The sequence below is a fragment of the Microtus oregoni genome, unplaced genomic scaffold (assembly GCF_018167655.1).
Source record: "Microtus oregoni isolate MIOR12 unplaced genomic scaffold, Mior012 000001F_ref0000356, whole genome shotgun sequence".
NCBI classification, from domain to species: Eukaryota; Metazoa; Chordata; class Mammalia; order Rodentia; family Cricetidae; genus Microtus; species Microtus oregoni.
The window spans coordinates 3,840,222-3,853,398 of NW_024543060.1; the positions used below are offsets into that span (position 1 = coordinate 3,840,222).

Sequence of the window (13,177 nt, forward strand, 5' to 3'; positions counted from 1 at the left end):
GTAGGTTCTAGATTAGGCATGAGGACCTGCCTAGAGAAGCCCTGGGGCCGTCCTGAGGCAGAGGAGACCTTACTGCAGGATCTATGGGAAGAGATGAACCTGTCAGGACGAGCAGATTGCACAGCTGTGAGAAGAGTTAGAATAATTGCTGTAGGTCCTGTGGTATCGGGGCACCTAGAAAGTGGCTAAGAATGTTAGAATCCAGTAAAAGGAGGTGACTGGACATGTGAACTGTATGTTTGTTTATGTACGAACAAGTACACTCTCAGGGGAAGGTCAAGAGGAGTGAGGGTATAGAAGGTCAAGTCAAGGAGACTGAATTGGGCCAGCGGGTTTTCTAGAACAAGATATGCCAATATATGTACATAAGGTGGATGTTGTAGTGTGGTGTTTACAGAACTAAAGACTGGTGGATGCTTGGGTGTCTCCTGAGAGTGGGGAAATACCTTGGATATGAGTCCCATGAGACTGACTTGAATAAAGACCCCACTTATCAGCCGGGCGGTGGTGGCGCACGCCTTTAATCCCAGCACTCGGGAGGCAGAGGCAGGCAGATCTCTGGGAGTTCGAGGCCAGCCTGGTCTACAAGAGCTAGTTCCAGGACAGGAACCAAAAAGCTACAGAGAAACCCTGTCTCGAGAAAAAAAAAAAAAAAAAAAAAAAAGACCCCACTTATCTTTGTGATTCTATCTGGTGGCCTTCCTGGAACTCATGTCCTATACCGGTGGTTTGCAACACTAAGGGCAACACTAAGGGTGCCTGGGCCAGCCCAGAGCAGAGTCACCTTGGTAAAAACCCCAGTTCCTTCTGTGGAAGGCTTAGGGGAAGGTTCAAAGAATGCTCCCTGGAATGTGTTGAGGGCCCTGTGCCTTCTTCTTGGGGGACATCGTTCCTTCACAGCCAGTCTCAACTGTCACTTTCAAGGTCTTCAGCTACTGCTTTGGCCAGACATCTCCGGACATTATTGGAGGTTCCCACTCCCCAGTCTCCCCCACCTTCATTCTCTCCCACGTGATCTCAGTGGCTCCATGGCATCTGTCTGCAGCTCATTCCCAAGCTTACTGTGCTCAGATTTCTTCCAAGCCGAAGCTCTGCCCCTAACCTGCCTTACTCCACATCTCCACAGTGAGGCTAGGAGCATGCACCCACCCCCAGCCAAGTTTGTGCCCTCATGGGCCAATAACCCTCACTCACTGTGCCCCAGTTAAGAGCCACAGGGCAGTCAGAACTGCCTAGTGCTCCAGTCAGCAAAGACTCATTCTCGGGTTTCTCAGTGATCCCCCCTGAGCCAGCTCTGCCTATCTTGCACAGCTCCCTCTGCAAACTCAAGTCCCGCTGGCCTTTTGGTCTCTCCAACCCTGCCCTGAGCACTTATACTCCTGGTCCTTCTGCTTAGCAACCTTTCCATCAGCTGAAGCATACAGGATGGAGGACCTGACAGCTATCGGTTGCTACATTTGACCTTGAATTCTGCGTGTGTGTGTGTGTGTGTGTGTGTGTGTGTGTGTGTGTGTGTGTTCCTGGCAGACTGCTGCGTGTGATAGGCTATTCCACTTTAAGTTTGCCACCTTATGGGGGCTGCGATGACTCCACCTAGCTGGGACGACCCTGCACACAGCTCCACGACTCTCAGAGTCAGTATCGCTCTATCCTGCATCAAGACCTGAGGTTAACTTTTACCCACTCGGTTGTTTACATGGTGAAGGCTTCTTGTCTTGACAAGAACGTTCTTCTCTTCAAGAGCAAAGACTGTCCTTGATAACATGTGACAGGCACCTTGAAATGACTATGTGTTACTAAAGAGGGTCAGAGGGGTGCACGCTTGTCAAAAAATGTAATATTATTTCCCATTTAGGGGATAATAATCAGGAGGGTTTGTTGTTTTTGTTTTTCTTTTCTTCCTGAGCTCTTAACGTGCCTTTCCAATACTTCAAATATCCTTCCTGAACCAGAAAAGACACACACACAACAGGCAGTTGCTATTACCAAAGTGTAGATTTTTATTAGAACAAGCTTTTCCATAGCTGTAAGCACAATGTTAGATTTCATTAAGGCCACTCATGTCTTTTCTCTACCAGAAGAGGAGGGAGGAGGGAGAGCAACCCCTTACACACTTCTAGGGTTAGCTGAGCAAAGCATTATAGCAAATGATTCATGGAGCCTGCAGAATTAATGAGTTAGGCACCTGAACGCAGGGGAGTGGGTGAGGTACATCAGCATAGACCAAGGAGTCCCAGTACCCCACACCCTCCCAACCCTCCCCCTGCTCAGAACCTGTAGTGTCCCTTTGAGCCCAAGCAGGTGGACACGGGGCATTCATCACCTCCATTTAGATCCCAAATGAGCCACCAAAATATCATGCTCTACCCCCACCCGGGCTGAACAGAAGACGAATTACAATCTGTCAGCTTGTCATAGCACTTCCTGTAAATCAAACCCCCACGAGTGACCAGATTCCCGCCAATGCCTGTGTGGTGTGCGCTCTTTAGAAATTGGCTTATGTGAATCACAGCAGTATCGTTCCATCCAGCAGCCATGGTTTTGCTGGAGCCTCCAGGGCCAACTTCGGGGAGAGAGATTATTTTTTAATGCCCACTGGGCAGGACACTCCAGTACCCCCAAGGCCGCAGTAGCCATCCGGGTTCTTGCTCAGGTACTGCTGGTGGTAGTCTTCTGCGTAGTAGAACTCCTGTCCTTCTCGGATGTCGGTGGTGATGGGGCCAAAGCCATGCTTTGAAAGAACCTGTGGAGAGAGAGGGAAAGACCTCAGGACTCCTGAGAAGGAGGGAGCGTGGCCAGTAGGGGACACCTGGCTTAGGTCATGTGCTGGTCCTATCCTTTCCTGGTAGATAATTATACATGGGTACTTACCAACTTGCCTTGGTGGACTGGTACTTGAAATGGAGTGTGAATCAGAGTTTAAGATATTTTCTCTTTACTATGTGTGTGCACGCATGCGCATGCACGTGTGGAGGCCAGAGCACAACTTGTGAGCATCGGTGTTCTCTTCCTACCATGGGCACTCTGATGATTGAACATAGGCTGTCAGGCATGGCACTGAGTGTCCTGACCTGCTTTAGAGCCTGCGAGTCAAATTTTTTGTTTGTGTGACTTATGTTCTGCCCACTACCCTGTAACTGACAGGAGCCCTACTTTTGGAAGGCAGCTCCAAACCTCCCCCAGGATAGCAGGACCCTGAGGCTCCTGATTTTCCAGGAGAAAAGAGGACTAGAGAGACAGGCAAGTCTGGGGCTATGTCCCCAGCTCGGGAACAGGCATCACCCACTCCCACTTCACAAAGAGGGTTGCACTCTATGGTTCCTGGAGTCTGCGCTCTGAGCTCTCAGGCAGGAACCTGAAGATCCTAGTCAGAAGAGGACATGACCTGTGGGCCTGAGTCAGCCCATCACAGCCCTCTGTGACCCAGTTTAAGTCCGGTGGCATCTGCTTCCCCAGGCAGGAAACACATCAACACAAGCCGGGGGAGGAGAGCGGCGCTATTTGGGGCAGGAGACAGATTAGGAAACAGACATTACTCCCTGCGGACTGCAGAGTGCCTTTTCCCTTTTGGATTTCAGCTGTGCTCCTATTCTATCTTGTTGCCAGGTGCCCTGAAGTACTGGAACACAGGGCCTTAGAAACTTGCTCTCGGTGCTGAGTCCAGAGCATCCAAGCCTGTGTGTTGATGAGGGTGCTGGCTGGGCTACGGTTGGTATATCGGAGATGAACCCTCAAAACTGCCAGGCAGAGGATCTCATCTCTGTTCTCAGTGTCACCCACTGCTTCGGGCTTTCTCGGCTTAGTCCCCCTAACCAGGGGGCAAATTCAGCATGCGCAGGCCAAGCAAGCCTGGAAAGAGCGAGGACCAGGGTCCTTGTCAAGGCATGCAGCTGGACCACACAATGCACAGGCAGCCAGGATTTTTGTTTTGTTTTGTTTTTGTTTTGAGAGTTTGCTATATGCTCGACGCTGGGCAAAGACTTCATGTGTTAATTTCTCCTGCTCACAGCAGCCACCGAAGGAAAGTCTAATTGTCATCAACCATATAAAAAGTGTGTAGGAGATCACGTGCCTCGATCCTGACATGCTTGGGTGGCCTGGGGACCACACTGCCCAGGTTCTAGTGCCAGCACCCACCCACTTTCTGTCCCACTCGTGGGAGAAACCACAGTAGAATCTAGTGGCTGACACTAAGCATGGCAATTTGCAAGGCGTAGTCCTTCAGATGGGTACGGGCACTTGCAGACAGCTCCCCTGTGACTCTGCCACAGGTCCTCCTGGCCACTTTGGAGGGACTTTTTGTTGAGGCTTCAAGGCAGTAAGTTTCTGGGGTTCGGGGATGACTCCAAATGCTAGAAACTCGAGCTTTGCCAGGTCTCTGCTCTAACTGCCTTCAAAGGAGTCCATGAACACCCAATTCCCTCTGTGAACGCCATCTCTGATCTTCCTTGAGAGTTCTCTGGTCCATGCTCAAACCCCTGCTAGCTCGTTTGCTGGTACCAGAGCCTCGGGAGGATGAACGTTTGGGCTGCTGGCATGGTGACTCTAGTCAGGGTGACCTCACTGCAAGGAGGATGGGCCCGTGTCCTGGGTGTGCAGTGATAACAGGCCATCAAACCACCACCAGCATCTGGCCATGCAGCTGGCTCTGGGACACAGGGTGGCGGTAAGGACGGAATATCGCAGTAAAGGGCAGCCCTGAGCTGTGAATACGCTGTTGGCTCCAGGTGGCAGAGAGCTTGCAGAAAGAAAAAGCCAAGTTCAGAGTTTGAATTCTTGGCCCCCAGGGCAAGCAAAGGGGATTAGATCTCTGTGATTATGACAGTTCTGCCTTCTGTGGCTGTGTCTACACACTTGAGTTAAAGGCCTGAGCAAGTGACATCCACACCTTCCTGGTCTCCGCCCAGAAACACACACGCCTTTGCCCTCAGAGAGCTCTGTGCTCTCACTGTGGAGGTGTCTGCCCCTCCCCTTGAACCTCCCTGTCCATATGAGCTTCATGTTCTGGGAAGGCGACTCCTGTTTGGGCCTCAATTATACTGCCACGGTGTGATCGAGGGGTGGGGAGATCGAGGGGGTGAGGGTAGGAAATTTTCTGTTCCCTCCCCCTTCCCAGGTCACCCATGTGTCTGTTCTTTGCCTCCTGTGGGTGGGTCTGCTCTTGGGAAGGTGAACAGGGCCTGGCTCCTCCTACTGCCCACCCACAGCCTCTCTTTCACAGATGATGGCCCTGGTATGAACGAAAGGCCATCCCAAACTCGGAACCTTCCAGAAGCTCGTTGAGGCTGGACTGTGAGGAGAGACCTCTCTGAAGCCTCCTGTTCTCATAGGCTACCCTTCCCATTTAGGGCTGGCAGTAAGGGGGAGAAGGGGAAAGACATCCGGACCGGGACTCAGGCGAGTACCAGTTTCGGCCACAAGATGGCAGGAGCTTCACTCTTAAAACCTCTTGGAAGCAATAGGAAACAGCAATAGGGAGACAGACTGCTGGTCAGCTCCCTTTCCTGAACCCCACCCACCCCACAAGACTGGACCCTCCTTCAGGCACTGAAATGAGTCCTGGCCAGAAAGACTGACGAGGTTGGCTCAAACCTGCCAGGCATGAGGCTCCTGTGCTGGACAAACCCCTGTTCCTGACCCTTAGGCAGCCCCAGCCTGGGTCACCAGGTGCAGCTCTTCCTCGGCCACTGGTCTCTGCCAGGACCAGTTCTCAGGAGGAGGGTGCCATCTGGCTGGACCAGTCCCTTCCCTCTCTCCTCTCACTGACTCTGATACAGTCTCCCTTTCTGGTGGTGTTTGTATTCATATGTATGTTGTAAGTGGGGGGGGGGGGATATAACTAAAAGCCCCAGTTGGAGTGACACCTAGCAGGAAGGCATGGGTGCTGCTTTTGCTACAACCCTTCCTGCTCTCTTTTCTGCTGCGGCCCAGGGCACCTCCCAGGCCTTCCTTCTCTCGTGGGTCCCACTGGAAGAGGTTTTCCTGTCTGTCCAGTTGGCACTGTGCCAGACTCACTGCTCTCCTGAGGGGATGAAGAGACACAGGAAGTGTGTGGCCCTGCCGAGAAGTCTTTACCCTGGGGAAAAAAACAGCCCACCCCTCAGCCTCCTGAAGGGTTTTCATTGACCACCCCCTCCACCTACTCCCCTCTTCTGTATCTGAAGAGATTTCTAGGCACAGGCGACCCCAGTGACCTCAGGCCCAGACAGATGGCCTCAGCCCCAGGCACACCTGTGAGCACCACAGAGGTAAGGAAGTGTCCAGCAGAGGCACAGCGGGCCCATCTGACCTTCAAGGCCTGCTGTTTAATAAAATTAACAAATATGTATGCTCATTCTGTTTACTGCCACCATTCCAATCAACTCATCATTAGTCACCGGCATTCCCCAAGTACCCAGGATACCCGGGCCACTGCATGGAAACCACCCGCTCCTCCATCCCCAGGAAAGCAGACCAGAGACCCCTCAGCTCAGGCCATGTGGAGTAGCAGCAGGCCCAGCTAGAAATAAGCCCAATCCCAGAGCCAGCTCTGACCTCGAACGTGCAGGCTCATCCAATCACTGACAAGCGTTTTCCAAACAGATGACCCTAATCCTCCTCACAGTCTGAGGTGCTTAGGAGGAGAAGCAGATGCCCTGGCTCTGAGGAGACTCACCAGGAAAGAGAGAGAGGGTACCTGGGATTCAAACCTCCTCGCCTTTCTATTATTGAAGGCAGCATGAAGTTAGATCCAAACCCATCTCTGCTGACCAAAAGGATTTAGGCTTAAGTATTAGACTTTTATATCATTATTTGTAATATCTATCTATCTATCTATCTATCTATCTATCTATCTATAGTAAATGTACACATAAACATTTTAATAGCATAAAACCAGCTTTCTAGAACAGAAGTTCAATTTGTGATCCCACGTCCATAGGAAATTGGGGTCTGGTTTCTAGGAGGCTGACCTCTCTGCTTAGCAGGACAAGAGGGATGCAGGAGGCTCAACTCTTCTAGTGGCACAGGGAGCTCGTAGCAGGTACACTACCTGACTGACTCCCTTCTTCCTTCCCCCTCTGGACCTAAAGATCCTTGGCTTTGCTTTCTTTCAGGTTCACTTCTACTGAAATCTGTGCTATGGTGTATCCTTCACACACACACACACACACACACACACACACACACACACACGGGGGAGGGGGACAGGCAGGCAGACATGCACACAGACAGACACACACGAAGATTCTTCATACACAGACACAGAGAGAGAGACTCAGAAACACCCATACACACACTCAGAAATACACACGAGACAGACAGACATACAAAGGGACACACATACAAGATAGACACACAAACACAGACAGAGAGAGAGAGACTCAGAAAGACACACATACACAAGGCCGACAGACAGACACACAGAGGGACACACACAAGACAGGAAGACAGGCAGGCAGACAGACAGACACATACACACATGCATGCGCACATGCATACACATGCTTAAGCTTAGCAAAGTTAATGCCCCAGTCAATAATATTAGTCTCCAGGTGGCTTCCAGGAGATCAGAACGCCACACATCAGAATGTCTGAAGAGCAGAGTTGGGAGATGGATTGGTGGATAAAGGACTTGCCACATGGCATGAGGACCACTGTTCTGATCCCAGAACCTGTGATTCTAGCACTCGGGAGAAAGACAGGATCCTGGAGCAAACCGGCTAGCGAGAGTAGCTTAGTGCCGAGTCCGGATTCAACCAGGAGACTCTATTTCAGTGAATAAAGTGGAGAGTGGTTGAAAAAGGCACCCGATGTCAACTCCAGGAACACATGCACACATAACACTACACACAGGGAACTCACATACATGCCACACACAGAGAAAAGATGTCTGGAGGTTCTGAAGCAGTCAGAGTGTCTTTCCAGCCAAACTGCTAGAAACAAGCCAAGCAGCCGCTGTCCACTCTCTGCAGAGGGGTCTGCATGACTGCGGGACAGTGTGGCACAGAGCAGGAAGGCCAGCCGGTTAGAGAGAAGGCTTGGTTACAGCGGTGCAGCCACAGGAGGGCGACTGCTCTGCAGGGACAGGTAGTACACCAGAAGGGTGGCCCTGTGCGTGAGTCAAGCAATCGCCGTGGCAAATGCTAGGACAGGTCTCCAAGATCACAGGCAATGACAGGAAACTGCCGATATCCAGGCAAGGCTGAGTTAGGGTACACTCACCCTTCTCTGCCTTTTGAGCCCTCAGTGTAGGGAGCAGAGAAGGAGGTGACACATTTACATCTAATTTTGTCTCAAATCTAAGGCCCGTCTTTGCCAATCTCCAGAGGAGTTGGCTTTTGAGAACATGCTGCATTCTTGTGCGGTGCCTTTCCCCAGATTCACAGTTAACTTGCTTTCATGACGATTCCTCTGTCCTCTGCACCCTTGAGGTGACTCCAGAGTCTCCTGACCCCTTGACTCGCAAAGCCAAGCGACAGATACTATGGGCTGAGCTCTGTCTCCGCACGGAGGGAAGAGGAGGATGGGAGGACCACAGCTGTTTGCTTAGCCAGAGAGGATCTGAAGACCAGCGTGTGGACTGTGGCCCTAGCTTGCTCAAATCCTACATGTGTGCCTCTGCCAGACCTACTGAATTGGAATCTGTATTTAAAAATGATTAGCAGGGGGCTGGGGAGACAGCTGTTGGCAAAGTGCCCTACTACCACATAAGCACGAGGACCTGAATCCCTGAACGCACGTGAGAAAGTCCAGTGTAGTGGCCCATCCTGTCATGCAAGCATTGAGGAGGTAAGACGGATGGATCTCGGGAGCTCCCTGGCTAGCCAGCCACGCTTACTTGGTGAGCTCCAAACCAGCCAGAGACCTTGTCTCAAATCCCAAGATGCATGGCACCCAAGAAATGATACCCAAGGCTGTTCTCTGGTTTCCACATGTATGCCTGCACACACAGACACACATATACACAGAAAAATGACCTGTAGGGGCCCATGAGGCAGGGACAACCTGAGAAACTCTGCCCTTGGGGAGGAGTATGGCAGACAGTGACAGGGGTCTTCCAAACCCCTCACCCTGCTTCTGAACTCAGGCTGCCCATGATACGTGCATTGACCAATGAACTGTGAGGCAAAGTGACTTCTGGTTCCCAGGTGGAACCTATAGCAGCAGGGACTCTGCCCCTTTCTTCCCCTTTGCCACCGTGACCAGCAGTGGTCACTGCTAGGGTCAGCTCCACATGCGGGGGCCTGGGTGGAGACATCTGAGGAGCAGTTCCCTCAGGGTATCTTGCCTCCGCTCTAGTCTTCCCCAGCAGGAGAGCCGCTGAAAGTGCTGGGGAAGACAGCAGCGCCTGGTACTCTCTGTAAATTAGCTTTTGCCTCTCTAGCTTCCCTTAGCTGGCTGCATAGCGGTTGTGGTGCAATGGCTGCAAGCAATGGGTGTGGTCACAGTAGGACGACTGACGACCTGCACTTGAGGGCCCTTGGGGTTGCTGGTAGCTACAGAGCCTCGTTACTGTCCCAGACTGTGCTAGGTGTAGGATGCAGGACCAAGAAAGACAAAGTCCCTTGGTTAGAAAGGCATTGGACCATATGATGAAGGCAAGAGTAAGACGAGCACTTACTAGCTGAAGTACAGCAAAACAGAGTGGCTGAGATCTGAGAGCTTGCTGGGGCAGGTTCGTAATTCCACCCAGGATGGCCCCCTGCCGTGCACCGCTGGGGGGGGCAGTCTGTGCTCTCTGTCCTAGACCCCAGTTTGCGAAGCTTGGGGGAGGGGAGGGGCTGGAGGTTGAGAATACTCATGTAGAGACAGACTGACACACAGACCTTCAATCACTGATACCAAAAGCCCCTCTCTAATAGCACCACGGAGGCTTAAATACACTGCAGTCAATGGCCAACAGGTGAAAATTCCATCCTCTGATCCTCTAAGCTAGGCACAGCTTCTAGTAACTTCAATTAGAAGGTTCTAGCAGGGAAGAGCAGCTGAAGGACAGGACTCATTAGTCCCAGCATCCCCCACAACATCTAAGTCCCCACCTCATCTTCTGGGTGACCTGGGCATCAGGTCGGAGTCCCATGACTATGGATATCTACCTTCAGGCAGAGGGCAAGTTCCAAACGTCTGAGATACAAAGAATATCCCCTGGGGGTATGGGGGTGGGAGAGGATCATCCAGGTTGGAGGATGTGTCATAGAAGAAGGACTGAACTTGGACTCTGATGGGTGTGGCAGCCCTGATGGCATGAAGGGCCCCCTTGGATAGGAAGAATGTTACGATCAAATGCAAGGAAGGTGAGGTGGGGGTGGTGATCATGTGTTTACCATGTTCTGGAAGATATAGAAGCAGGAAGAAGGCAAGCCCTGGGCTATGGAGGAAAAACAGGAAATGGGTTGGCCCAGAAGCCCCAGAAGAAGGACTGGGAAAGTAGAGGAGATTGCCCTAGAGGTAGCAGGTCTGCCAGTCTATTTCCACAAGCCCACCTGAGTACCCAGCGCTGTCCTGAGCTCTCCCACCTCCCTACAACACAGTGGCATGAAGGAGCATGCCGCAGGAGAAAGGGGTCACCTGAACTCAGGCCAAGGGGCTCCCTGCTTGTCTGCATCAAGGTCTATAAGTGACTGAACTAAAGTGGGGACCCAGAGGAAGAGGGTGGCCTTCTTGTGTTTCCCACGGCTGTAGCTCAATCTTCCTGGGGGATCAAGATGTTATCAGCCCCTTCTCTATCTAAGCTCTGGGCCTGAAAAGGAGTGTCCTCCTGCTGGGTGGCAGAGGACAAGATTCAGAGTTGGATGGCGGTGCATCACCATCTCTAACCCGTCACAGCAACCGTGGGATCAAAGGTTGAAGACCTCTCTGGATTTGATCTGCCATTGACATCTGCTGGTTGTCACAAGGAATTCAAATGACTTCATCCCTGAGTCAAGTTTCCTTCTGTGGCTTTCAGTTGTGTGTGAACTGCCCCCTCACCTCTCTCTCTCTCTCTCTCTCTCTCTCTCTCTCTCTCTCTCTCTCTCTCTGTGTGTGTGTGTGTGTGTGCGCGCGCGCACGCGCGTGCATACCCTCCCTCCCCTCCTTCCTACTGCTTTATGTATCTTTAGGGGTTATGATCTGTTTTTCCATATCTGCAGTCAATTAAGAACAACCTCTGTTTTTGTGTGTTCCTGGCACTCATTACACAAAAGAAACCACTTCTCATTTTCTCAGAAGAGCCAAGGACACCAGTTTTCACCTTGGGGATGAAATGCAGATTTCGTTGAAAGGAAAGATCCTTCATCCCAAGAGACTGAATAGAAAAGGACTCAAAGCAACATGGCCGCTGCCAGAGCTAAGAGCGCCGAGCTCAGCAAAACTGGGAGCTTTTCTGTACTCTGTCTCATGCTCACATTAGAATCTCGGCAATTCCAGGACAGGTCCCAGTTTGTACAGTACACACTGGCCAACTGTGCCGGTTGTTCACAGGCCTTGGGGGCGTTCCCGGGATTCAGAACTTTCGGTAGTAAAATGAGGAGGGCCTCGGGTCACAGGACAGTTAAAGACCCTTTGCTGCTACCCACCAGGGTTTTTGTTTTCCCTAAGTATGAAGTCAGACAGTTAAACATGGAGAAACCCTCTGTCAACCTTCTCTGACTCATGTCTTCCAAAACCCTAGAGCTTACAGTTCAGTTAGTTTTGCTATAGTTTACATCTTGAATAGTCTCCAAAGATTTTATGTTGAAGGCCTGGTCCTCAGCCTAGAGGGCTATGGACCAGGCGGAACCTTTAGAAGGCAGGATCTACTGGGAGGAGCCCAGGCCATTGACAGATTACCCTGGACAGGGTGACAGCCTCTTCCTTTTATTTTATTTTTCCTTCCTGGACATCATGTGCCAGTGGCCCAAAGCAATAGACCAACCAGACCCGACTGAAAACTCTGAAACCATGAACCAGAATAAACCTGCAGTATTTCAGCTGGAATCTCTCTGGTATTTTGCCACAGTGATGGGAAGCTGACTATTCTTAGAGCCATGCAACCATCTTTGTCCATTCTTGCTTCTTTTTGAATCTTTGGCTAGAAATTCTCTGTTGACTTGACTTTTAGGTCACTCTTTTCTCTTGCCACCTTGGCCTCTCCTTCAAGAGAAGTTTTGCATTGAAGGTTGAAGCTTGGACTCTTCACCTGGTTCTACTTACTTCCAAAATATCCATTTGGTTCTTTGTTTTGTTTTCTTTTTTTTCTTTACTTTTGAGACAGGGTCTCAATACATTACCTTTGCTGTCTTAGAATTCAATCTGTAGACCAGGCTGGTCTCAAACTTGCAGAGATCTGCCTACCTCTGCCTCTTGAGTGTTGGGATTAAAGGGGTGTGCCACCATCCCAACTACTTTATAATTTCCATCTCTTCCTCTTTGATGAGCTATTGTTTCCATGTTTTCCTTTAACTCTTCAGACTTGATTTCTTTTCAGCATGTTTGCAATAGTCGGGTTAAAGTCATACTTAGTAAGCTCTACTTCAATGTTTGTCTTGTAAATGTCTTCTGCAAAATGGACATGTGAAACCATGTGTTGTGATCTGAAAGTAAAATGTCTGAACACTTGGTTCCCAGCTGGAGGCACCATTTGGGAAGGCTGTGAAGCCTCTAAGAGGTGGAGCCCGGTTGGAGGAAGTGGCTCACTGAGGATGGACCTTGAGTTTTGCCCACCCAGCCCCACTTCCTGTTCACTTCTTTTTACATGACTTTGGAAAGAATGTGATCAGCAGCCTCCCTGATCTTATTCGCTGAGACCTCCTCCCGCTTGGTGGTGGACCATAGGTACTCCCTTCCTGGTACTGTAGCTAAAACAAACCCTTCTTTCTTCTTTAAATTGCTTCTAGTCGGATACTTGGTGAACATGGCCACAGCAACGAGAAGAGTAATTGAGATAAAACCTGAGAACTCTAAAATCGGGTCTCTCCACAGTGAATCCACACTGTTTATTTTAGGGGCACTCCAGTCGCAACCCTTCTCCCTGTGGCCCATGACTGGTCTCTGCCTGGGTGTTCAGAAGCCGTAAGCCTTCTACCTCTGTGCTATTTCTATCTATGTTCTGTCCATGCTGGAGTAGTTTCCAACTCTACCATTCCCCTGCTCTGTCCTTGACTTGGGGTCAAGAAGGAAGCTCCCCTCCACGGACACCAAGCATTTTGTCAGGAAAGGAAGGTGAACAGCTTCCATC

The 13,177-nt window shown here is 50.8% G+C and overlaps 1 protein-coding gene across 4 annotated transcripts in view; it reads right to left on the minus strand.

The window, feature by feature from the left end:
* Nucleotides 1-1,976: 1,976 nt before the first annotated feature.
* The window catches only part of Msra (methionine sulfoxide reductase A), a 317,284-nt gene continuing 306,083 nt past the window's right edge, over nt 1,977-13,177 (minus strand). For all 4 annotated transcript variants that reach the window (XM_041673412.1, XM_041673436.1, XM_041673421.1 and 1 more), the window contains exon 6: nt 1,977-2,743. In XM_041673412.1, coding sequence (XP_041529346.1) covers nt 2,579-2,743 — 165 coding nt within the window. In that variant the 3' untranslated portion in view covers nt 1,977-2,578. The remainder of the gene's footprint in view (nt 2,744-13,177) is intronic.